General features: G+C 41.4%; 1 protein-coding gene across 2 annotated transcripts in view; it reads right to left on the reverse strand.

Moving 5' to 3' along the window:
- Positions 1-24,303, reverse strand: part of LOC139751415 (uncharacterized) — a 217,508-nt gene that overhangs the window by 43,588 nt on the left and 149,617 nt on the right. For both annotated transcript variants that reach the window (XM_071666807.1, XM_071666806.1), the window contains one exon: positions 18,372-18,532. In XM_071666807.1, coding sequence (XP_071522908.1) covers positions 18,372-18,532 — 161 coding nt within the window. The remainder of the gene's footprint in view (positions 1-18,371; positions 18,533-24,303) is intronic.

The following is a 24,303-nucleotide window of genomic DNA, read 5'->3' on the forward strand; positions in this document are numbered from 1 at the left end:
AGATAACCCAGCGGTTCATCCACCCCTTTGAGTTCATCAATAAAATGGGTGCCTCAATTGGGAGCTGTGGTTTCAGTGCATCACAAATGAGAGATTGAGACTGAATGTGAACGAATGTGGCCTTTTTGGCTGTTTTCCTGGTGCTACCTGGTGGTGGCAATCCTGTTTCATGTGAGGCGGGGTTGTGCTAGTAAAGGCAAGCAAGTATGAATATGTACATACATATATCCCTGAGGATAAGGGAGAAAGAATACCTTCCATGTATTCCCTGCGTGTCGTAGGCAACTAAATGGGCAGGGAGCAGGGGGCTGAAAATCCTCCCCTCTCGTTTCTTTTTTTCTTTTTTTAATCTTCCAAAAGAAAAAACGGAGAAGGGGGCCAGGTGAAGATATTACCTCAAAGGCCCAGTCCTCTGTTCTTAACGCTACCTCGCTAATGCGGGAAATGGCGAATAGTATGAAAGAAAGAAAAGTATATACGTATATGTCTGTGTAAGTGTATGTATGTATATATGTATATTTTGATATGTATATATCTGTATATGTATGTGTATGTGTGTTTATGTGTGCATGTATACATATACATATTTTTCTTATACATATTCGCCTTATCCCACGTTAGGGAGGTAGCATTAAGAATAGAGGAGTGACCCTTTGAGGGAATATCCTCACATGGCCCACATCACCATTCCTTCTTTTGGTAAATTATAAATGGAAATGGAGGATTTCCAACCCCCGCTCCTTGCCCTTTTAGTTGCCTTCTATGACACACAGGGAATATGTGGGCAGTTTTCTTTCTCCCCATCCCCTGGGATAAAATATATATTTTTTTTTATTATTATACTTTGTCGATCTCCCGCGTTAGCAAGGTAGCGCAAGGAAGCAGACGAAAGAATGGCCCAACCCACCCACATACACATTCACACACGGACATACACATACCTATACATCTCAACGTATACATATATTAACACGCACAGACATATACATATATACACATGTACATAATTCATACTGTCTGCCCTTATTCATTCCTGCTGCCGCCCCACCACACATGAAATGACAACCCCCTCCCCCCCACATGTGCATGAAGTAGCACTAGGAAAAGACAACAAAAGCCACATTCTTCACACTCAGTTTCTAGCTGTCATGCATAATGCACCAAAACCACAGACATCCCTCCAGTTGCACCTCTCAGCACAATGACATCCAAAAGTCTCTCTTTCGCACACCTATCAATTAACACGTAATCCAATAACACTCTCTGGCCATCTCTCCTACTTACATATGTATACTTATGTATATCTCTCTTTTTAAAGCAGGTATTCCCAATCACCAGTCCTTTTTCAGCGCACAAATCGACAAGCTCTTCATCATCTCCACTTACAACACAGAACACCAAATGTACACCAGTTATTCCCTCAACTGCCACATTACTCACCTTTGCATTCAAATCACCCATCACTATAACCCAGTCTTGTGCATCAAAACTACTAACACTCACTCAGCTGCTCCCAAAACATTTGCCTCTCATGATCTTTCTTCTCATGCCCAGGTGCATATGCACCAATAATCACCCATCTCTCTCTATCCACTTTCAGTTTTACCCATATCAATCTAGAGTTTACTTTCTTACACACTTTCACATACTCCCACCACTCCTGTTTCAGAAGTAGTGCTACTCCTTCCCTTGCTCTTGTCATCTCACCAACCCCTGACTTTACTCCCAAGACATTCCCAAACCACTCTTCCCCTTTACCCTTGAGCTTCATTTCACTCAGAGCCAGAACATCCAGGTTCCTTTCCTCAAACATACTACCGAGCAAGAATACTTCCCATGCATTCCTCACGAGTCTTAGAAGGCGAATAAAGGGTATGGGAGCGGGGGGGCTAGACACCCTCCCCTCCTTGTATTTTAACTTTCTATAAGGGGAAACAGAAGGAGAGGTCACGCAGGGAGTGCTCATCCTCCACGAAGGCTCAGATTGGGGTGTCTAAATGTGTGTGGATGTCTTTTCCTGGCGCTACCTCATGCACATGCGGGGGGAGGGGGTTGTTATTTCACGTGTGGCGGGGTGGCGACAGGAATGAATAAGGGCAGACAGTATGAATTATGTGCATGTGTATATATATGTATATGTCTGTGTGTGTATATATATGTATACATTGAGATGTATAGGTATGTATATGTGCGTGTGTTATCATGTATGTATATACATGGGTATGTGGGTGGGTTGGGCCATTCTTTCGTCTGTTTCCTTGCACTACCTCGCTAACACGGGAGACCGTGACAAAGTATAATAATAATAATAATAATAATAATAATAATAATAATAATGATACAGCGCTGGTGGCTGATTCATGTGAGAAACTGCAGAAGCTGGTGACTGAGTTTGGTAAAGTGTGTGGAAGAAGAAAGTTAAGAGTAAATGTGAATAAGAGCAAGGTTATTAGGTACAGTAGGGTTGAGGGTCAAGTCAATTGGGAGGTGAGTTTGAATGGAGAAAAACTGGAGGAAGTGAAGTGTTTTAGATATCTGGGAGTGGATCTGGCAGCGGATGGAACCATGGAAGCGGAAGTGGATCATAGGGTGGGGGAGGGGGCGAAAATTCTGGGGCCTTGAAGAATGTGTGGAAGTCAAGAACATTATCTCGGAAAGCAAAAATGGGTATGTTTGAAGGAATAGTGGTTCCAACAATGTTGTATGGTTGCGAGGCGTGGGCTATGGATAGAGTTGTGCGCAGGAGGATGGATGTGCTGGAAATGAGATGTTTGAGGACAATGTGTGGTGTGAGGTAGTTTGATCGAGTAAGTAACGTAAGGGTAAGAGAGATGTGTGGAAATAAAAAGAGCGTGGTTGAGAGAGCAGAAGAGGGTGTTTTGAAATGGTTTGGGCACATGGAGAGAATGAGTGAGGAAAGATTGACCAAGAGGATTGATGTGTCGGAGGTGGAGGGAACAAGGAGAAGTGGGAGACCAAATTGGAGGTGGAAAGATGGAGTGAAAAAGATTTTGTGTGATCGGGGCCTGAACATGCAGGAGGGTGAAAGGAGGGCAAGGAATAGAGTGAATTGGATCGATGTGGTATACCGGGGTTGACGTGCTGTCAGTGGATTGAATCAGGGCATGTGAAGCGTCTGGGGTAAACCATGGAAAGCTGTGTAGGTATGTATATTTGCGTGTGTGGACGTGTGTGTGTGTACATGTGTATGGGGGTGGGTTGGGCCATTTCTTTCGTCTGTTTCCTTGCGCTACCTCGCAAACGCGGGAGACAGCGACAAAAAAAAAAAAAAAAAAAAAAAAAAAAAAAAAATAATAATAATAATAATAATAATAATAATGATAATAATATATATATACACTACGGTATGGTTGCGAGGCATGCGCTATAGATAGGGTTGTGCAGAGGAGGGTGGATGTGTTGGAAATGAAATGTTTGAGGGCAATATGTGGTGTGAGGTGCTTTGATCGAGTGAGTAATGAAAGGGTAAAAGAGATGTGTGGTAATAAAAAGTTTGGTTGAGAGAGCAGGTGTACTAAAATGATTTGGCAACATGGAGAGAATAAGTGAGGGAACGAGGAGAAGTAGGACATCAAATTGGAAGTGGAAGGATGGAGTAAAAAAGATTTTGAGCTATCGGGGACTGAACATGCAGGAGGGTGAAAGATGTGCAAGGAGTAGAGTGAATTGAAACTATGCAGTATACTGTGGTGGACGTGCTGTCAATGGATTAAACCAGGGCATGTGAAGCGTATGGAATAAACCATGGAAAGTTTTGTGGGGCCTGGATGCAGAAGGGGAGTTGTGGTCTCGGAACATTACACATGAAAGTCAGGCACTGAGTGTGAATGAATGTGGCCTTTGTTGTCTTTTCCTAGCACTGCCTGAAGTGCATGCGCATGGGAGGTGTGTGTGTGTGTGTGTGTGTGTGTGTGTGTGTGTGTGTGTGTGTGTGTGTGTGTGACAGGGTTGCAACGGGAATGGATGAAAGCAGGAAGAGTGGATGTGTACATGCATATGCCTGTGTATGTATATGAATGTATACATTGAAATATATAGGTACGTATATGTGTGTGTGTGGGCGTTTAAGTATATGCATGTGTGTGTGGGTGGGTTGGGCCATTTTTTTGTCTGTTTCCTTGCCCTACCTCACTAACGCGGGAGACAGCAACTAAGTATCAAACATAACAACAGACTGCATACTTGCCCCTCTCTCCAAAACTCTTGCATTCACATCCCTAACAACCCCATCCATTATCAAATTAAACAGCCATGGAGACATCACAAACCCCTATGCAAACCGACATTCACTAGGAACCAATCACTTTCCTCTCTTCCTACTCATACACATGCCTTACATCATTTCATGAATGACAGGGTTGCAACGGGAATGGATGAAAGCAGCAAGTGTGGATGTGTACATGCATATGCCTGTGTATGTATATAGATGTATACGTTGAAATGTATAGGTACGTATATGTGCGCGTGTGGGGGTTTATGTACATGCATGTGTGTGTGGGTGGGTTGGGCCATTTTTTTGTCTGTTTCCTTGCCCTACCTCACTAATGCGGGAGACAGCAACTAAGTATAATATATAACAACAGACTGCATACTTGCCCCTCTCTCTAAAACTCTTGCATTCACTTCCCTCACAACCCCATCCATAATCAAATTAAACAGCCATGGAGACATCACACATCTCTGTGCAAACAGACATTCACTGGGAACCAATCACTTTCCTCTCTTCCTACTCGTACAAATGCCTTACATCATTAATCAAAACTTTTCATTGCTTCTAGCAACTTACCTCCCACACCATATACTCTTAATACCTTCCACAAAGCATCTCTATCAACTCTATCATATGCTTTCTCCAGATCCATATATGCCACATACAAATCCATCTTTTTTTCTAAGTATTTCTCACATACATTCTTCAAAGCAAACACCTGATCCACACATCCTCTACCACTTCTGAAACCACACTGCTCTTCCCCAATCTGATGCTCTGTACATGCCTTTACCTTCTCAATCAATACCCTCCCACATAATTTCCCAGGAACACTCAACAAACTTATACCTCTGTAATGTGAACACTCACCTTCATCCCCTTTGCCTTATAAAATGGCACTATGCATGCATTCCACCAATCCTCAGATATTTCACCATGAACCATACATACATTGAATATCCTCACCAACCAGTCAACAACACAGTCACCCCCTTTTTTAATAAATTCCACTGCAATATCATCCAAACCCACCGCCTTGCTGGCTTTCATCTTCCACAAAGCTTTCACTACCTCCTCTCTGTTTACCAAACCATATATTGAATATCCTCACCAACCAGTAAACAACACAGTCACCCCCTTTTTTTAATAAATTCCACTGCAATACCCTCCAAACCCACCGCCTTGCTGGCTTTCATCTTCCACAAAGCTTTCACTGCCTCTTCTCTGTTTACCAAACCATTCTCCCTGACCCTCTCACTTCGCACACCACCTCGACCAAAACACCCTACATCTGCCACTCTATCATGAAACACATTCAACAAACCTTCAGAATATTCACTCCATCTCCTTCTCACTTCACCACTACTTGTTATCACCTTAGCCCCCTTCAAGTATGTTCCCATTTGTCCTCTTGTCTTATGCATCTTATTTACCTCCTTCCAGAACATCTTTTCATTCTTCCTAAAATTTAATGATACTCTCTCATCACAACTCTCATTTGCCCTCTTTTTTATCCTCTTGCACCTTTCTCTTGACCTCCTGCCTCTTTCTTTTATACATCTCCCAGTCATTTGCACTACTTCCCTGCAAAAATCATTTCTTTCACTAACAATCATACTTCATCCTACCACTCACTGCCCTTTCTAATCTGCCCACCTCCCACCTTTCGCATGCCACAAGCATCTTTTGCGCAAGCCATCACTGCTTCCCTAAATACATCCCATTCCTCCCCTACTCCTCTGAATCATCTGCTCTCACTTTTTTCCATTCTGCACTCAATCTCTCCTGGTACTTCCTCACACAAGTCTCCTTTCCAAGCTCACTTACTTTCACCACTCTCTTCACCCCAACATTCTCTCTCCTTTTCTGAAAACCTCTACAAGATAATGATCAGACGTCCCTCCAGTTGCCCCTCTCAGCACATCAATATCCAAAAGTCTCTCTTTCACACGCCTATCAATTAACACGTAATCCAATACTGCTCTCTGGCCATCTCTCCTACTTACATATGTATACTTATGTATATCTCTCTTTTTAAACCAGGTATTCCCAATCACCAGACCATTTTCAGCACACAAATCTACAAGCTCTTCACCATTTCTATTGACAACACTGAACATCCCATGTACGCCAATTACACCCTCAACTGCCACATCACTCACCTTTGCATTCAAATCACCCGCCACTATAACCCAGTCTCATGCATCAAAGCTGCTAACACACTCAGCTGCTCCCAAAACACTTGCCTCGCATGATCTTTCTTCTCATGACCAGGTGCATAGGCACCAATATTCACCCATCTCTCTCCATCCACTTTCAGTTTTACCCATATCAATCTGGAGTTTACATTCTTACACTCTATCACATATTCTCACAACTCCTGCTTCAGGAGTAGTGCTACTCCTTCCTTTGCTTTTGTCCTCTCACCAACCCCTGACTTTACTCCCAAGACATTCCCAAACCACTCTCCACGTTTACCCTTGAGCTTCATTTCATTCAGAGTCAAAACATCCAGGTTCTTTTCCTCAAACATACTACCTATCTCTCCTTTTTTCCTCATCTTGGTTACATCCACACACGTGTAGACACCCCAATCTGAACCTTCGAGGAGGATGAACACTCCCCGCATGACTCTTCTTCTGTTTCCCCTTTTAGAAAGTTAAAATACAAAGAGGGGAGGGTTTCTGGCCCCCCACTCCAGTCCCCTTTAGTCACCTTCATCCATTCCTGTCATCATCCCACCACACATGAAACGGCACCCCCCCCTTCATGCGCGTGAGAGGTAGAGCTACAAAAAGAAAACAAAGGCCACATTCGTTCACACTCAGTCTCTAGCTGTCATGTGTGATGCACCGAAACCACAGCTCCCTTGGTTTCTATGGTTTACCCCAGATGCTTCACATGCCCTGATTTAATCCACTGACAGCACGTCAACCCCGATATACCAAATCGTTCCAATTCACTCTAAAAGAGGATGGATATTCATAGTCTGTTTCCTAGTGCTACCTTGCTGATGCGGGAAAGAGCGATCAAGTATAAAATATATTTCATCAATCTATTATACTTGATTGCCGTTTCCGGCATCAGCGAGGTGGTGCCAGGAAACAAACAAAGAATGAGCCATCCACTCATATACACACACATATATAAATGCCCTTACATGTATATATACATACACATACATATACACATATACATACACATACATAGACATATACACACATGTACATATTCATACTTGCTTGTCTCCATTCATACCCAGCACCACCCCACCCCATAGGAAACAGCACCGCTGCCCCCACTTCAGTGGGGAAGTGCGAGGAAAACAGACAAAAAAGGCCATATTCGTTCACACTCAGTCTCTAGCTGTCATGTGTAACGCACCAAATCCCAGCCCCCTATCCACATCCAGGCCCAACAGACCTTTCCAAGGTTTACTTCAGATGTATCTTATGCCCTGGTTCAGTCCACTGACAGCACATCGACCCCGGTATACCACATCGTTCCAATTCACTTTATTCCCTGCACGCCTCTCACCCTCCTGTATGTACAGGTACCGATTGCTCAAAATCATTTTCACTCCATCCCTTCACCTCCAATTTGGTCTCCTGCTTCTCCTCTGACACATATATCCTCTTTATCAACCTTTCCTCTCTCATTCTCTCCAAATGTCCAAACCATTTCAACACACCCCCTTCTGCCCTCTCAATCACACTTTTCTAATTTCCACACATCTCTCTCACCCCCTCATCACTTACTCAACCAAACCACCTCACACCACACATTGTCCTCAAACCCCCACCACCAAAATATACACCCTCCTCCGCACAACCCTATTCATAGCCCATGCCTTGCAATCATATGACATTGTTGGAACCACTATTCCTTCAAACCACCCATCCTCACTGTCCAAGATAATGTTTTCTACCCTCACACAACCTCTACCCTGATTATATCCACTAAATCTCCTCATCTCCTTTATATCAAAAACTGCACTTGCCATGTCTGTAGCCACTGGAAGTCTTTTGATCAGCATTCCTTCCTTCTTTAACTTTTCCTCTTTATTTGGAATTTAGTCTTCTTCCAGTCCAAATATCGTTGGCAATTTACATCTATCAGCCACCAGCTTCACTAATCTACCAAATTTTGGTGCCACTCACTTTCTTACCGAATTCATCAGTGTTTCCTCATCAATCTCCATGTTTCTAGGTATATCTAAAATCCCCTTTTTTTCCAAACAAGCAATTACCCTGTATACTCAGTACTTTTTAAACCTTGCATCTACTGGACCATAAATATTCCTAATTTTTCTGTCTCTACCTTGATTCCATTTCAATGTTCCCTGGTCTCTTTTTCACTGCATCATTCTTTATGCTCCATTCCCCATTCTAAGCTGCAGGGTGGGTATTGGACATGTACCATTTAGAAAAGCTCAGACCTTTATCTCAAGCCACTTCCCAAAATTAAGACACCTCTTTGAAACCACACATCAAAATTACATTCACATTCAAAATGCTCCTCCTTCATGCTCTTCCCCTATTGATATAACAAATATCAATCATTCTCATCTTTTTTTTTTATGAAAGTTGAGAGCAAACATAATAGAAAATCAACTACAGCCATCAAAAACTATAAGTACAACCAGAAATGTTGAGATAATAAGTAGCAAGTAGCATGATGTATCTAGTGAATAAATTTGACTTTCACATTCATTGACTTAAGTGCAAACTGAAAAGCATTATTTATTTGCATCTATTATACTTTGTCGCTGTCTCCAGTGTTAGTGAGGTAGCGCAAGGAAACAGACGAAAAAATGGCCCAACCCACCCACATACACATGTATATACATACACATCCACACACACACATATACATATCTATCCATCTCAACATATAAATATATATATATATATATATATATATATATATACACACAGAGACATATACATATATACACATGTACATAATTCATACTGTCTGCCCTTATTCATTCCTGTCGCCACCCCGCCACACATGAACGACAACCCCGTTCCCCTGCATGTGCGCGAGGTGGCACTAGGAAAAGACAACAAAGGCCACACTCATTCACACTCAGCCTCTAGCTGTCATGTATAATGCAACGAAACCACAGCTCCCTTTCCACATCCAGGCTCCACAAAACTTTCCATGATTTACCCCAGACGCTTCACATGCCCTGGTTCAGACAGTACGTCAACCCCGGTATACCACATCATTCCAATTCACTCTATTCCTTGCACGCCTTTCACCCTCCAGCATGTTCAGGCCTCGATCACTTAAAATCTTTCTGATTCCATCCTTCCACCTCCAGTTTGGTCTCCCACTTCTCCTCGTTCCCTCCACCTCTGACACATAAATCCTCTTTGTCAATCTTTCCTCATTCATTCTCTCCATGAGACCAAACCATTTCAAAACACCCTCTTCTGCTCTCTCAACAACACTCCTTTTATTACCACACTTCTCTCTTACTCTTTCATTACTTACTCGATCAAACCACCTCACACCACATATTGTCCTTAAACATCTCATTTCCAACACATCCACCCTTCCCCGCACAACTCTATCTATAGCCAACACCTTGCAACCATATAACATTGTTGGAACCGCTATTCCTTCAAACATACTCATTTTTGCTTTCCAAGATAACGTTCTTGACTTCCTCACATTTTTCAACGCTCCCAGAACTTTAGCCCCCTCCCCCACCATATGATTCACTTCCACTTCCATGGTTCCATCCGCTCAAACTCAGTCACCAGCTTCTGCAGTTTCTCACACGAATCAGCCACCAACGCTGTACCATCAGTGAACAACAACTGATTCACTTCCCAAGCTCTCTCATCCACAACAGACTGCATACTTGCCCCTCTCTCCAAAACTCTTGCATTCACCGCCCTAACAACCCCATCCATAAAAACAAATTAAACAACCATGGAGACATCACACACTCCTGCCACAAACCTACATTCACTGAGAACCAATCACTTTCCTCTCTTCCTACACGTACACATGCTTTACATCCTCGATAAAACTTTTCACTGCTTCTAACAACTTGCCTCCCACACCATATATTCTTAATACCTTCCACAGAGCATCTCTGTTAATTCTATCATATGCCTTCTCCAGATCCATAAATGCTACATACAAATCCATTTGCTTTTCGAAGTATTTCTCACATACATTCTTCAAAGCAAACACCTGATCCACACATCCTCTACCACTTCTAAAACCACACTGCTCTTCCCCAATCTGATGCTCTGTACATGCCTTCACCCTCTCAATCAATACTCTCCTATATAATTTACCAGGAATACTCAACAAACTTATTCCTCTGCAATTTGAGCACTCACTTTTATCCCCTTTGCCTTTGTACAATGGCACTATGCAAGCATTCCGCCAATCTTCAGGCACCTCACCATGAGTCATAAATACATTAAATAACCTTACCAACCAGTCAACAATACAGTCACCCCCTTTTTTAATAAATTCCACTGCAATACCATCCAAACCCACTGCCTTGCCGGCTTTCATCTTCCACGAAGCTTTTACTACCTCTTCTCTGTTTAGCAAATCATTTTCCCTCACCCTCTCACTTTGCATACCACCTCGACCAAAACACCCTATGTCTGCCACTCTATCATCAAACACATTCAACAAACCTTCAAAATACTCACTCCATCTCCTTCTCACATCACCACTACTTGCTATCACCTCCACATTAACCCCCTTCACTGATGTTCCCATTTGTTCCCTTGCCTTACACACTTTATTTACCTCCTTCCAAAACATCTTTTTTATTCTCACTAAAATTTGATGATACTCTCTCACCCCAACTCTCATTTGCCCTCTTTTTCACCTCTTGCACCGTTCTCTTGACCTCCTGTCTCTTTCTTTTAAACATCTCCAAGTCACTTGCATTATTTCCCTGCAAAAATCGTCCAAAAGCCTCTCTCTTCTCTTTCACTAATAATTTTACTTCATCATCCACCACTCACTACCCTTTCTAATCTGCCAGCCTCCCATGCTTCTCATGTCACAAGCATCTTTTGCGCAAGCCATCACTGCTTCCCTAAATACATCCCATTCCTCCCCCACTCCCCTTACCTCCTTTGTTCTCACCTTTTCCCATTTTGCACTCAGTCTCTCCTGGTACTTCCTCACACAAGTCTCCTTCCCAAGCTCACTTACTCTCATCACTCTCTTCACCCTAACATTCTCTCTTCTTTTCTGAAAACCTCTACAAATCTTCACCTTCACCTCCACAAGATAGTGATCAGACATCCCTTCAGTTGCACCTCCCAGCACATTAATATCCAGAAGTCTCTCTTTCGCGCGCCTATCATTTAACACATAATCCAATAACGCCCTTTGGCCATCTCCCCTACTTACATACGTATACTTATGTATATCTCTCTTTTCAAACCAGGTATTCCCAATCACCAGTCCTTTTTCAGCACATAAATCTACAAGCTCTTCACCATTTCTATTTACAACACTGAACACTCCATGTACACCAATCATTCCCTCAACTGCCACATTACTCACGTTTGCATTCAAATCACCCATCACTATAACCCGGTCTCGTGCATCAAAACTACTAACACACTCACTCAGCTGCTCCAAAAACACTTGCCTCTCATGATCTTTCTTCTCATGCCCAGGTGCATATGCACCAATAATCACCCATCTCTCTCCATCCACTTTCAGTTTTACCCATATCAATCTAGAGTTTACTTTCTTACCCTCTATCACATACTCCCACCACTCCTGTTTCATGAGTAGTGCTACTCCTTCCCTTGCTCTTGTCCTCTCACCAGCCTCTGACTTTACTCCCAAACATTCCCAAACTACGCTTCCCCTTTACCCTCTACCTTCGTTTCACTCAGAGCCAAAACATGCAGGTTCCTTTCCTCAAACATACTCCCTATCTCTCCTTTTTTCTCATCTTGGTTACATCCACACACATTTAGACACCCCAATATGAGCCTTTGAGGAGGATGAGCACTCCCTGTGTGACTCCTTCTTCTGTTTCCCCTTTCAGAAAGTTAAAATACAAGGAGGGGAGGGTTTCTAGCCCCCCCCACTCCCGTCCCCTTTAGTTGCCTTCTACAACACATGAGGAATGCGTGGGAAGTATTCTTTCTCCCCTATCTCCAGCACTATATAATTTCTAATTCATACTAATGTCCTGATTATTCATGATTTAAAATCTGATTTTCAATAATGTGGCTACATTAATTACCCCCATTATTTTAAGAATTACAAGTAACATTTGCTTGGAGGCCAGTCAGGTTGCTGTACTCACATCTGCTGATTGAGACCACATTTATCTCTAATTCACTACCACAGAGGTCTGATCTGAGGGCACTTCCTGCACGCTTTAGAAATGTGGACTTTGTTTGGGATGGTGCACACAGAATTACTGTACATGTTATACAGTATCTGTGTACAGTATTTCTAAATATACTAATATACACAGGAATTCAAGCAGCAATAAACCACTGGATCCCTTTGAGGATGCTTGTGATAGCAGCAGATTTAAGAAACTCACAAATTAATATGGTTAAAGTTGAAAGGCATACAGACACTTCAAAGAGAAAACCTTGCAAAATGTTCAAGTGACTAGGGGGGGACATACATATAATTTTAGTTGTACACATCAAGTGAAATATTTATCATATCTATTCTTAAATGTCCCAATCTACTTGGTAAATCATCTCAAATATCAACAAACCTTTTGAAGAAAAAGTACTTAGCCTCATTGAACATAAAATGTTGGCCTATGAGACTGTATATTACCATGAGTGAAATCAAACAATCTAATCTTACATAGCTTGTTAGATCAAGGTTATCAAAGCCTTTGATAATTTCCAATACCTATACAGGATCATCTTTCCATCTCCTTTCTAAGGTTATTTCATCTATTATACTTAACTGCTGTTTCCTGAGTCAGTGAGGTAGCGCCAGGAAACAGACGAAGAATGGCCCATCCACTCATATACACTTATATATACATAAACACCTATACACATGTACATACTCATACTCATGCTTGCCTTCATCCATTCCTGTTGATACCCCAACCCACAGGAAGCAACATCATTCCCCCCCAGGTTCAGCGGGGTAGTGCCAGAAAAACAGGAAAAAAAAGGCCACATTCGTTCACAGTCTCTAGCTGTCATGTGTAATGCACTGAAACCACAGCTACCTATCCACATCCAGGCCCCACAGACCTTTCCATGGTTTACCCTAGATGTGTCACATGGCCTGGTCCAGTCCACTGATAGCACGTCAACCCCAGTATACCACACTGTTCCAATACACTCTATTCCTTGCACGCCTCTCACCCTCCTGTATGTTCAGGCCCTGATTGCTCAAAATCTTTTTCACTCCATTCTTCCAACTCCAATTTGGTCTCCCACTTTTCCTTGTTCCCTCCACCTCTGACACATATATCCTCTTTGTCAATATTTCCTCACTCATTCTCTCCATATGTCCAAACCTTTTCAACATACCCTCTTCAGCTCTCTCAACCACACTCTTTATTTCCACACATCTCTCTAACCCTTTCATTACTTAATCAAACCACATATTGTCCTCAAACATTTCATTTCCAACACATCCACCCTCCTCTGTACAACCCTATCTACAGCCCATACTTTGCAAGCATACAACATTGTTGGAACTACTGTTCCTTAAAACACCTATTTTTGCTCTCTGAGATAATGTTCTCTCCTTCAACACATTCTTCATCAACCCCAAAACCTTTGCCCCCTCCTCCACCCTGTGACTCACTTCTGCTTCCATGGTTCCATCCACTGCTAAGCCCACTCCCAGATATCTAAAACACTTCACCTCCTCCAATTTTTTTCCATTCAAACTTAAATCCCAATAAACTTGTCCCTCCATCCTACTGAACCTAATAACCTTGCTCTTATTCACATTTATACTCAACTTTCTCCTTTCACACACTTTTCTCAACTCAAGTCACCAACTTCTGCGGTTTCTCACTCGAATCTGCCACTAGAGCTGTATCATCAGCAAACAACTGACTCACTTCCCAAGCTCTCTCATCCCCAACGGACTTCATAGTTGCCCCTCTCTCCAAAACTCTTGCATTTACCTTCCTAACCACCCCATCCATAAACAAAACAAACATCCATGGGGACATCACACACCCCTGCCACAAACTAACAATCTCTGGAAACCAATCACTCTCTTCCTACTCGTACACATGCCTTACATCCTTGGTAAAACTTTTCTAAGCTATAAGTGGATTTAAGTAATTTAGTAAACTCTCATGGGATTTGTTTCTCAGCTCAGGAATCATCTTGATAGCTTGACAGTGTACTCTCTATTCTGTCTACATTTTTTCAAATTGGGATGGCCTTAACTGAATAAAGTACTAAAGTGGAGTATGCACCCATGCACTGTAAAGTGTTGGGATGATTTCCCTACACTTAATTTGAAAGTCCTACCTAAGAATCCAAGAACCTTGTTCACTCATTTTACTCCTTCAAAGCACTGCTTACTTGGTCTTAGGTCACCAGAGATTATCATAAGTAAGTCTTTTTTCTCATTTACCTTCTGCAGTTCAACAGAATTCACAAAGTTGACCTTTTTATTTCACTCAATATGTAAAACTTTGTATTTATCTATATCAAAATGCATTTGCCACCTACGAGGCCTGTCCATCAGTTTGTCTAAATCAGTCTAAAACTGCAGGCATTCAAGTTCAGTTGTAAATTTATTTCCCAGCTTAGCATCATCTGCGAATTTGGTAACATAATGTAGCCCATTATTAAATAACATTATACTGCATGTAGTACAGAGTAGAGTATAGGCAGAAAACAGTCTTTTGAAATAAAGAAATGACCTATCTCCCATATATCATACTACAGACCTGTCAAACAAGACATTCATTGTTCCCTTTTCCTTATCAAAAGACATGTCAAATATATGAACACCCTCCTGGGCCCTCAATCAACTTAAATGTGTATTTTGTTACTTTTGTATGCGGTAGCAGCAGTGGCAGCAGTGGTGGTGGTGGTGGTGGTTGGTAATGATATGAGGTGGAGATGGTGGTAGTGCTTCAAGGTGGTTGGTAATGGTAAGAGGTGAAGGTGGTGGTAGTGATGTTGGTGGTTGATAATGGTAGTGGTGGTGGTGGATGGCAATGATATGTAGTGAAAGTAGTGGTAGTGCTGGTGGTGCTGGTAATGATATGAGGTGGAAATGATGGTAACAATATGAGATAAAGGTGGTGGTTGGTAATGTTAGGGATAGGGGTGATGGTGGTAGTGGTGGCAGAGATGACTGTGTTGAAGTGGTGTGGGAAGGGGCCATTATTTGAAGAATTCTAATTACACTGCATTCCATTTTAAGTAGCATTCCCACTTTTGTAATATTTTCTCTGGGAAAAAATGCTCACCTTATAATTAAGGAAATATAGTAACACCATTTTACATATTTCACTTTCTGTGAGAATTAAGTGTGCTAATAGCCATGCAAAAGTTACACTTTCTTTACAGTCCAAGAGAATGCATGAAATACGCAGGTATTTCCATAAAAATTGAAGGAAGTATTTCATCATAATGTCATTTAAGTTTTCTTGGAAATGTGAATCAGAGCTGAATGACTGCAAGAAGGTACATCAAAACCTACATTTCATAAAGCTGTTGGTATGTTGTCTATTTATCAACAAAACTTTACATCTCTCAATACTCTGCTGAGATGCCTTTGTGTCCCAAACAGTGTTTGACATATATCAAGGCTTTAATGTAACATATAATAATAGAAAGGGTAGTGAGTGGTGGGATGAAGAAGTAAGAGTATTAGTGAAAGAGAAGAGAGAGGCATTTGGACAATTTTTGCAGGGAAAAAATTAAATTGAGTGGGAGACGTATAAAAGAAAGAGACAGGAGGTCAAGAGAAAGGTGCAAGAGGTGAAAAAAAGGGCAAATGAGAGTTAGGGTGAGAGAGTATCATTAAATTTTAGGGAGAATAAAAAGATGTTCTGGAAGGAGGTAAATAAAGTGCGTAAGACAAGGGAGCAAATGGGAACTTCAGTGAAGGGCGCAAATGGGGAGGTGATAACATGTAGTGGTGATGTGAGAAGGAGATGGAGTGAGTATTTTGAAGGTTTGTTGAATGTGTTTGTTGATAGAGTGGCAGATATAGGGTGTTTTGGTTGAGGTGGTGTGCAAAGTGCGAGGGTTAGGGAAAATGAGTTGGTAAACAGAGAAGAGGTAGTAAAAGCTTTGCGGAAGATGAAAGCCGGCAAGGCAGCAGGTTTGGATGGTATTGCAGTGGAATTTATAAAAAAAGGGGGTGACTGTATTGTTGACTGGTTGGTAAGGTTATTTAATGTATGTATGACTCATGGTGAGGTGCCTGAGGATTGGCAGAATGTGTGCATAGTGCCATTGTATAAAGGCAAAGGGGATAAGAGTGAGTGCTCAAATTCCAGAGGTATAAGTTTGTTGAGTATTCCTGGCAAATTATATGGGAGGGTATTGATTGAGAGGGTGAAGGCATGTACAGAGCATCAGATTGGGGAAGAGCAGTGTGGTTTCAGAAGTGGTAGAGGATGTGTGGATCAGGTGTTTGCTTTGAAGAATGGATGTGAGAAATACTTAGAAAAGCACATGGATTTGTATGTAGCATTTATGGATCTGGAGAAGGCATATGATAGAGTTGATAGAGATGCTCTGTGGAAGGTATTAAGAATATATGGTGTGGGAGGCAAGTTGTTAGAAGCAGTGAAAAGTTTTTATCGAGGATGTAAGGCATGTGTACGTGTAGGAAGAGAGGAAAGTGATTGGTTCTCAGTGAATGTAGGTTTGCGGCAGGGGTGTGTGATGTCTCCATGGTTGTTTAATTTGTTTATGGATGGGGTTGTTAGGGAGGTGAATGCAAGAGTTTTGGAAAGAGGGGCAAGTATGAAGTCTGTTGTGGATGAGAGAGCTTGGGAAGTGAGTCAGTTGTTGTTCGCTGATGATACAGCGCTGGTGGCTGATTCATGTGAGAAACTGCAGAAGCTGGTGACTGAGTTTGGTAAAGTGTGTGAAAGAAGAAAGTTAAGAGTAAATGTGAATAAGAGCAAGGTTATTAGGTACAGTAGGGTTGAGGGTCAAGTCAATTGGGAGGTGAGTTTGAATGGAGAAAAACTGGAGGAAGTAAAGTGTTTTAGATATCTGGGAGTGGATCTGGCAGCGGATGGAACCATGGAAGCGGAAGTGGATCATAGGGTGGGGGAGGGGGCGAAAATCCTGGGAGGCTTGAAGAATGTGTGGAAGTCGAGAACATTATCTTGGAAAGCAAAAATGGGTATGTTTGAAGGAATAGTGGTTCCAACAATGTTGCATGGTTGCGAGGCGTGGGCTATGGATAGAGTTGTGCGCAGGAGGATGGATGTGCTGGAAATGAGATGTTTGAGGACAATGTGTGGTGTGAGGTGGTTTGATCGAGTAACGTAAGGGTAAGAGAGATGTGTGGAAATAAAAAGAGCGTGGTTGAGAGAGCAGAAGAGGGTGTTTTGAAATGGTTTGGGCACATGGAGAGAATGAGTGAGGAAAGATTGACCAAGAGGATATATGTGTCGGAGGTGGAGGGAACGAGGAGAAGTGGGAGACCAAATTGGAGGTGGAAAGATGGAGTGAAAAAGATTTTGTGTGATCGGGGCCTGAACATGCAGGAGGGTGAAAGGAGGGCAAGGAATAGAGTAAATTGGATCGATGTGGTATACCGGGGTTGACGTGCTGTCAGTGGATTGAATCAGGGCATGTGAAGCGTCTGGGGTAAACCATGGAAAGCTGTGTAGGTATGTATATTTGCGTGTGTGGACGTGTGTGTGTGTACATGTGTATGGGGGTGGGTTGGGCCATTTCTTTCGTCTGTTTCCTTGCGCTACCTCGCAAATGCGGGAGACAGCGGCCCAAAAAAAAAAAAAAAGCGAATTATCAAACAAAATTAAAATCTGCTTTTCAAATACAGATGACATACTGTACACATTTTTAATACAAATACAGAAAACTTTTGTTTCTTACATAAACAACAAAAACAACTGGAATACCAATGTAATCAAATATTAATATGCAGATGAATACTGCAATTCAATTCTTACCATGTCAAGACTGTAGTCACTGGCCTTGTTGATGTCATGACTAGGGGACAGTGCCTGGTCCTCACTATCTTCCTTTGATTCCGAAGGAACAGCAGCACCAGGAATGACTGTTTCTATGACTTGTTCCATCTCTACGTCTTCAAGCATTCTTGACGGTGATGCTGATGAGGTTCAAGATACAGGTTATCGTAATTCACCAATAAAATAAATTCTCTGCTACATGCTAGCCTTGGTTTCTTGGCAAATTCTTCTCTCAGGAATCTTATATTATCTGCTAGCCCTGGCTTTTTGGCAAATTTTTGCCTTAGGAACTTTACATTATCTTACCTTCCCAACCTAGGAACCCCTTCTATGTGGTTCCCATGGCATTCAGGAAAACAGCCATATTCACTAGGCAAGATCATAGGTCAAAGAATGTGATCATGTTGTGTGTATATCTGTGTGAGGTGAACGCAGTCAATTTTGTGGTAAGTGTTCAGCATCTTCAGTATGGATGTCGCAACTTGGGCAGGAAGGGCATTGTGATACGCTGAATCAGTGGACGTAATGTTGTAGAAATGCTCGGTGTTTAGAGTGCACACAGGGAAGTGTAACTTGTACATGTCCTGGAAGTGCAGCTGCAGATGGTTGTATGTCTGGTGAATATCCATTCTGTTCTTCAATAACTATACTCAAAACTTACAGCATCATATCAAAAAGTTCAGAGGTATATCAGAAAACAGGTATGTGTGTGAATATTATGTTAATAATCAGTTACTACCATATATTAAAGGAAAAAAAATCAATGAAACAAGAGCCATCTGAAAACACATAGCTCAAACATCTGTGAATCATCAAAAAGTATGAAAAAAGATTGGTGAAGATGAACTCCACACCAGAAGAGAGAGAGAGAGAGAGAGAGAGAGAGAGAGAGAGAGAGAGAGACAGAGAGAGAGAGAGAGAGAGAGACAGAGAGACAGACAGACACAGACAGACAGACACAGACAGACAGACAGACAGACACAGACAGACAGACACAGACACAGACAGACAGACAGACAGACACAGACAGACAGACAGAGACAGACAGACAGACAGACAGACAGAGACAGACACAGACAGACAGACAGACAGACAGACAGACACAGACAGACAGACAGACACAGACAGACAGACAGACACAGACAGACAGACAGACAGACAGACACAGACAGACAGACAGACAGACACAGACAGACAGACGAGACAGACAGAGAGAGACCAAGAGGGAAGGAGGGGGGGGGGGAGAATGGAAGGATGGCATGAAAAAAGTTTTGGGTATCAGGGTCTCAACAAATAGGAGGATGAGAGATATGCAAGAGTCAGAATGAAATGAATATATGTGGTATACGGTAGGAAATGTGTTATCAGTAGGTTGGCCAAGAGTACACGAATTAGTCAAGGTAAACCATGGAATATACCTAATCCCCATTGTCCACTGCTTCACTATCCAAAGACATGCTAATCCAATGTTCATTAAAAATCAAATTAGATAATGTAAACATGAAAAAGGTTTAAAAAAAGTAAATCTACAACAACACCAGGTAACTAACTACTTTGTTAGCTAAAAAATTTTCTCCACCCATCTACTTCTCTAATCTTAATTAAAATTCTGTGGCTTCCTTTGTTAAATGCCACTAGAACATCAAGGAAAACTGTATCCATTCCCTTTCTTTGTTTTAAACTTTCAAATATGACATGGTAATGAAAGAATATGAGGTTTATGTATTCATTCCAACTCTGAATCCATGAACTTCTAATATGTGTCCCTTTATCAGCCTTTCATAGACATCTATTACATGTGAAGTACAAGTGACTACTGTGTACTGCTTAGTCATTAGATTGGATCCCCCTCTGTGTACTGGTGTTCTATATGCTATCTTGTAAATATTTACAATTCTGCTTTTGTCAACTTTGCCTCATCAGTAACATTACTGGCTTTGCTGATGCTGTTTTTGTCTTCAGGGAGTTGGCTGGAATTCCATCTCATCTCAGAGCTGAATTCTCTCTAAGCTGATCAATCACTCTAATCATATCATCTGATATCTTAATATGTATGAATGCATATCATCATTTTTTTTTTTTTTTTGCTGTCTCCCGCGTTTGCGAGGTAGCACAAGGAAACAGACGAAAGAAATGGTCCAACCCACCCCCATACACATGTACACACACACACGTCCACACACGCAAATATACATACCTACACAGCTTTCCATGGTTTACCCCAGACGCTTCACATGCCCTGATTCAATCCACTGACAGCACGTCAACCCCGGTATACCACATCGATCCAATTCACTCTATTCCTTGCCCTCCTTTCACCCTCCTGCATGTTCAGGCCCCGATCACACAAAATCTTTTTCACTCCATCTTTCCACCTCCAATTTGGTCTCCCACTTCTCCTCGTTCCCTCCACCTCCGACACATATATCCTCTTGGTCAATCTTTCCTCACTCATTCTCTCCATGTGCCCAAACCATTTCAAAACACCCTCTTCTGCTCTCTCAACCACGCTCTTTTTATTTCCACACATCTCTCTTACCCTTACGTTACTTACTCGATCAAACCACCTCACACCACACATTGTCCTCAAACATCTCATTTCAAGCACATCCATCCTCCTGCGCACAACTCTATCCATAGCCCACACCTCGCAACCATACAACATTGTTGGAACTACTATTCCTTCAAACATACCCATTTTTTCTTTCCGAGATAATGTTCTCGACTTCCACACATTCTTAAAGCCTCCCAGGATTTTCGCCCCCTCCCCCACCCTATGATCCACTTCCGCTTCCATGGTTCCATCCACTGCCAGATCCACTGCCAGATATCTAAAACACTTTACTTCCTCCAGTTTTTCTCCATTCAAACTTACCTCCCAATTGACTTGACCCTCAACCCTACTGTACCTAATTACCTTGCTCTTATTCACATTTACTCTTAACTTTCTTCTTTCACACACTTTACCAAACTCAGTCACCAGCTTCTGCAGTTTCTCACATGAATCAGCCACCAGCGCTACATATCATCATGTTGGTTAAAAAAACTCATCAATTAATTTCTCATTACATTTTGGGCTGAAAACTAAAATGTATTAATCAGTCTAACATCCTGACTTCCAATTCTGCTTTGATCCTGTACGTAAATGGTAAGTTCGGGTGACTTTTGTATAACTCTCTCCATCTCTTTTCTCTTTCTTCTATGGGATTTCACTGTTTCTGCATTTAAGTTTTTCATCTTCACATTGAGCTCTTTAAATTGTGTTTCTTGTTAACCTTTTCTTCTTTTTCAATCTTCTATTCATTTGCTATTTTGGTCTCTTGGTATCTTTTGTTTTTCACTTTCTTTTAGTTTGGTATTAGCCCACTGATTATTGTCTTATTTTCTCATTACATACTTCCATGTTTGTTGTTATCTTAATGTCTCTGAAAATATTGCTCAAATTTATGTTTAAATCATTTAAACGATGGCTCTCCAGTCTGATTTGTCATGGCGGAAATTCCATGCCACTTTATCTCCTGATGTTTTACCCCATTTGCAGTCATTTACTTCCATACTATATGAAAAGCAAATTTCTATTTCATATCTAATAGGCCTGTTTCATTTACTTCTCTTGTATCTGAAAACCATGTCATGTTATTTTCTTTTTTCATGCTTCTTCGCTATTTCCTGCATTAGCAAGGTAACATCAGGAATGGACAAAGAAATGGCCTCATCCACTCACATCCATTTTCCAGCTATTACATGATGGAAACCAATACAAAATGTTAGAGAATGGGCCAGCTATGTGTAACTATAAAATCAAAGAACTCTTAGCATCCTTGTTTTCCCTTTGTCAACTTTGCCAAAGGTCTCTCTTGCCACTTAAACATAAAAAGACCTAAAAACAATCCCACATAAACATATCATATCTCAGCATTTCAAGATCTTCAAACATAGTTTTCCATAGGACCTTTTACTATTTCTTTTATTCTTGCTCACTGTTTCCAGCATTAGTGAGGAATTGTAGGAACAGATTAACATAACATAAAACACTGAAAAAATTTTTCTTTTCACACAACGATTATCACCCATTACCTAATAGATTACCTCCCAAGGATTCACTATTCCTCTATTTATCCTCTGCTGGTTTTTGTACTCTTTGTTCTCATTACAATTTCTTAAGTCTCATTCTAAGCAAGTTTATTCTCAATTTTCTGTCTCAATCGTATGTTTTCATTGCTTTTCTATTCCCAATTTGAGCAGGACATTACTTTTTTTAGTTCTTTAACTGGTTTAGTGTGTTTCTGCTGTTGGCTTTGAGAGACTACCCACAAGTTATGAGAAAATTTTGCCAAAATGGCAGGACTAGAGTGTAGCACTCACTGTACATTTTACTTGATGGTATTATACTGTTTCTGGCAGGACTAGAGTGTAGCACTCACTGTACATTTTACTTGATGGTATCATACTGTTTCTCCTGCTACATTTATTCAATAATTATCTGTTCTGGATTCATTTGGGACTCATTTCAACAATGTAGAAAGCCTTCCTTCACATGCTCCAGAAGTTGTTTCATGCAAAATTCTTATTCCTCCTCATACCACAATGAATTATCTTTTTATCCCCCTTGCTGGACTCACATATTCTTGTTTGATCTGGAGAAAGCATACGATAGGGTTGATGAAGATGCTTTGTGGATGGTGCTACAAATATATGGTGTGGGAGAAAACCTATTAGAAGCAGAGAGGAGTTTCTGTCAAAAGGGTAAAGCACATGGAGGAATAATAAGAAAGGAGGTTGAAAGGTTCCACGTGAAGGTGGGTCTCAGGCAGGGGTGAGTGATGTCACTATAGCAGTTCAAGCTGTGATAGCAATAGGTGAATGCAAGGATCTTGGCAAGAGGGGTAAGTATGCATTATGTAGGGGACAGGGGATCTGGGAGGTGAGTCCATTGTTATTTTCTGATGATATAGCGCTGGTGACAGATTCGAGTGAAAAACTTCAGAAGCTGGTGTCCGAGTTTGGGAGAATGTGTGAAAGAAGAAAGGTGAGCATATACGTGAATAAAAGCAAGACTATTAGGTTCATCACTGGAGACAGGATAGTTGGGATATGAGTATGAAAGAGAAAACATGGAGGATATAAAGTGTTTTAGTTCCTGGAAGTGGACATAGCAGCTAATGGAAACACAGGAGCAGAAGTGCATTGCAGGATGGGTAAGAGGCAAAGGTCTTGGGAGCATTGAGAAATATTTGGAAAGAGGATTCATTATCAAGGTGGGCAAAGTTAGACATGTTTGAAGGTACAGTAATTCCAATGCAAGGTATGAATACAAAGCAAGGGTTATAAACAACAATGTATGAAAGAATGTGAATATATTAGAAACAAAATGTTCAAAAACAAAATGTGGTGCAAGGAAGGGTTGATCTAGTAAGAAATGATAAAGTAAGAGAGAGGTGTGGTAATAAGAATATAGTTGAAAGATGAAGAGGGTGAGCTGATATGGTTTGAAGATACGGAGAAATGAGAAGAGGTTAACAACAGGGATATGAGTCAAAAGTGGAAGGGATAAGAAGGATTAACCAAACAGGAGACAGAAGAGTGGATTGAATAGGATTTTGGGTGCTCTGGGCCTGAACATGCTAGAAGGCATAAGGCAAGCATAGGATAGAGTAAACAGGTGTGATGTGGTATACAGTGGGAGACATGCTGTCACTGGACTGAACCAGGGGGAAAACACAGAAATGTTTCTGGGGCCTGGTTGTGGAAAGGGGGCTGTACTTTCAGTGCATTATATATAACAGTTAGAGAAAGACTGTGAGCGAAAGGGGCTGTATCTTCATCTCTTCTAAGTACTACCGTGTTAATGTGGGAAAAGATGTGCAAATATGAAAAAAATTCTTTCTCATATACAGTATGCTATGGTATT

This window comes from Panulirus ornatus, chromosome 11 (genome assembly GCF_036320965.1).
Source record: "Panulirus ornatus isolate Po-2019 chromosome 11, ASM3632096v1, whole genome shotgun sequence".
In the NCBI taxonomy this organism is placed as follows: Eukaryota; Metazoa; Arthropoda; class Malacostraca; order Decapoda; family Palinuridae; genus Panulirus; species Panulirus ornatus.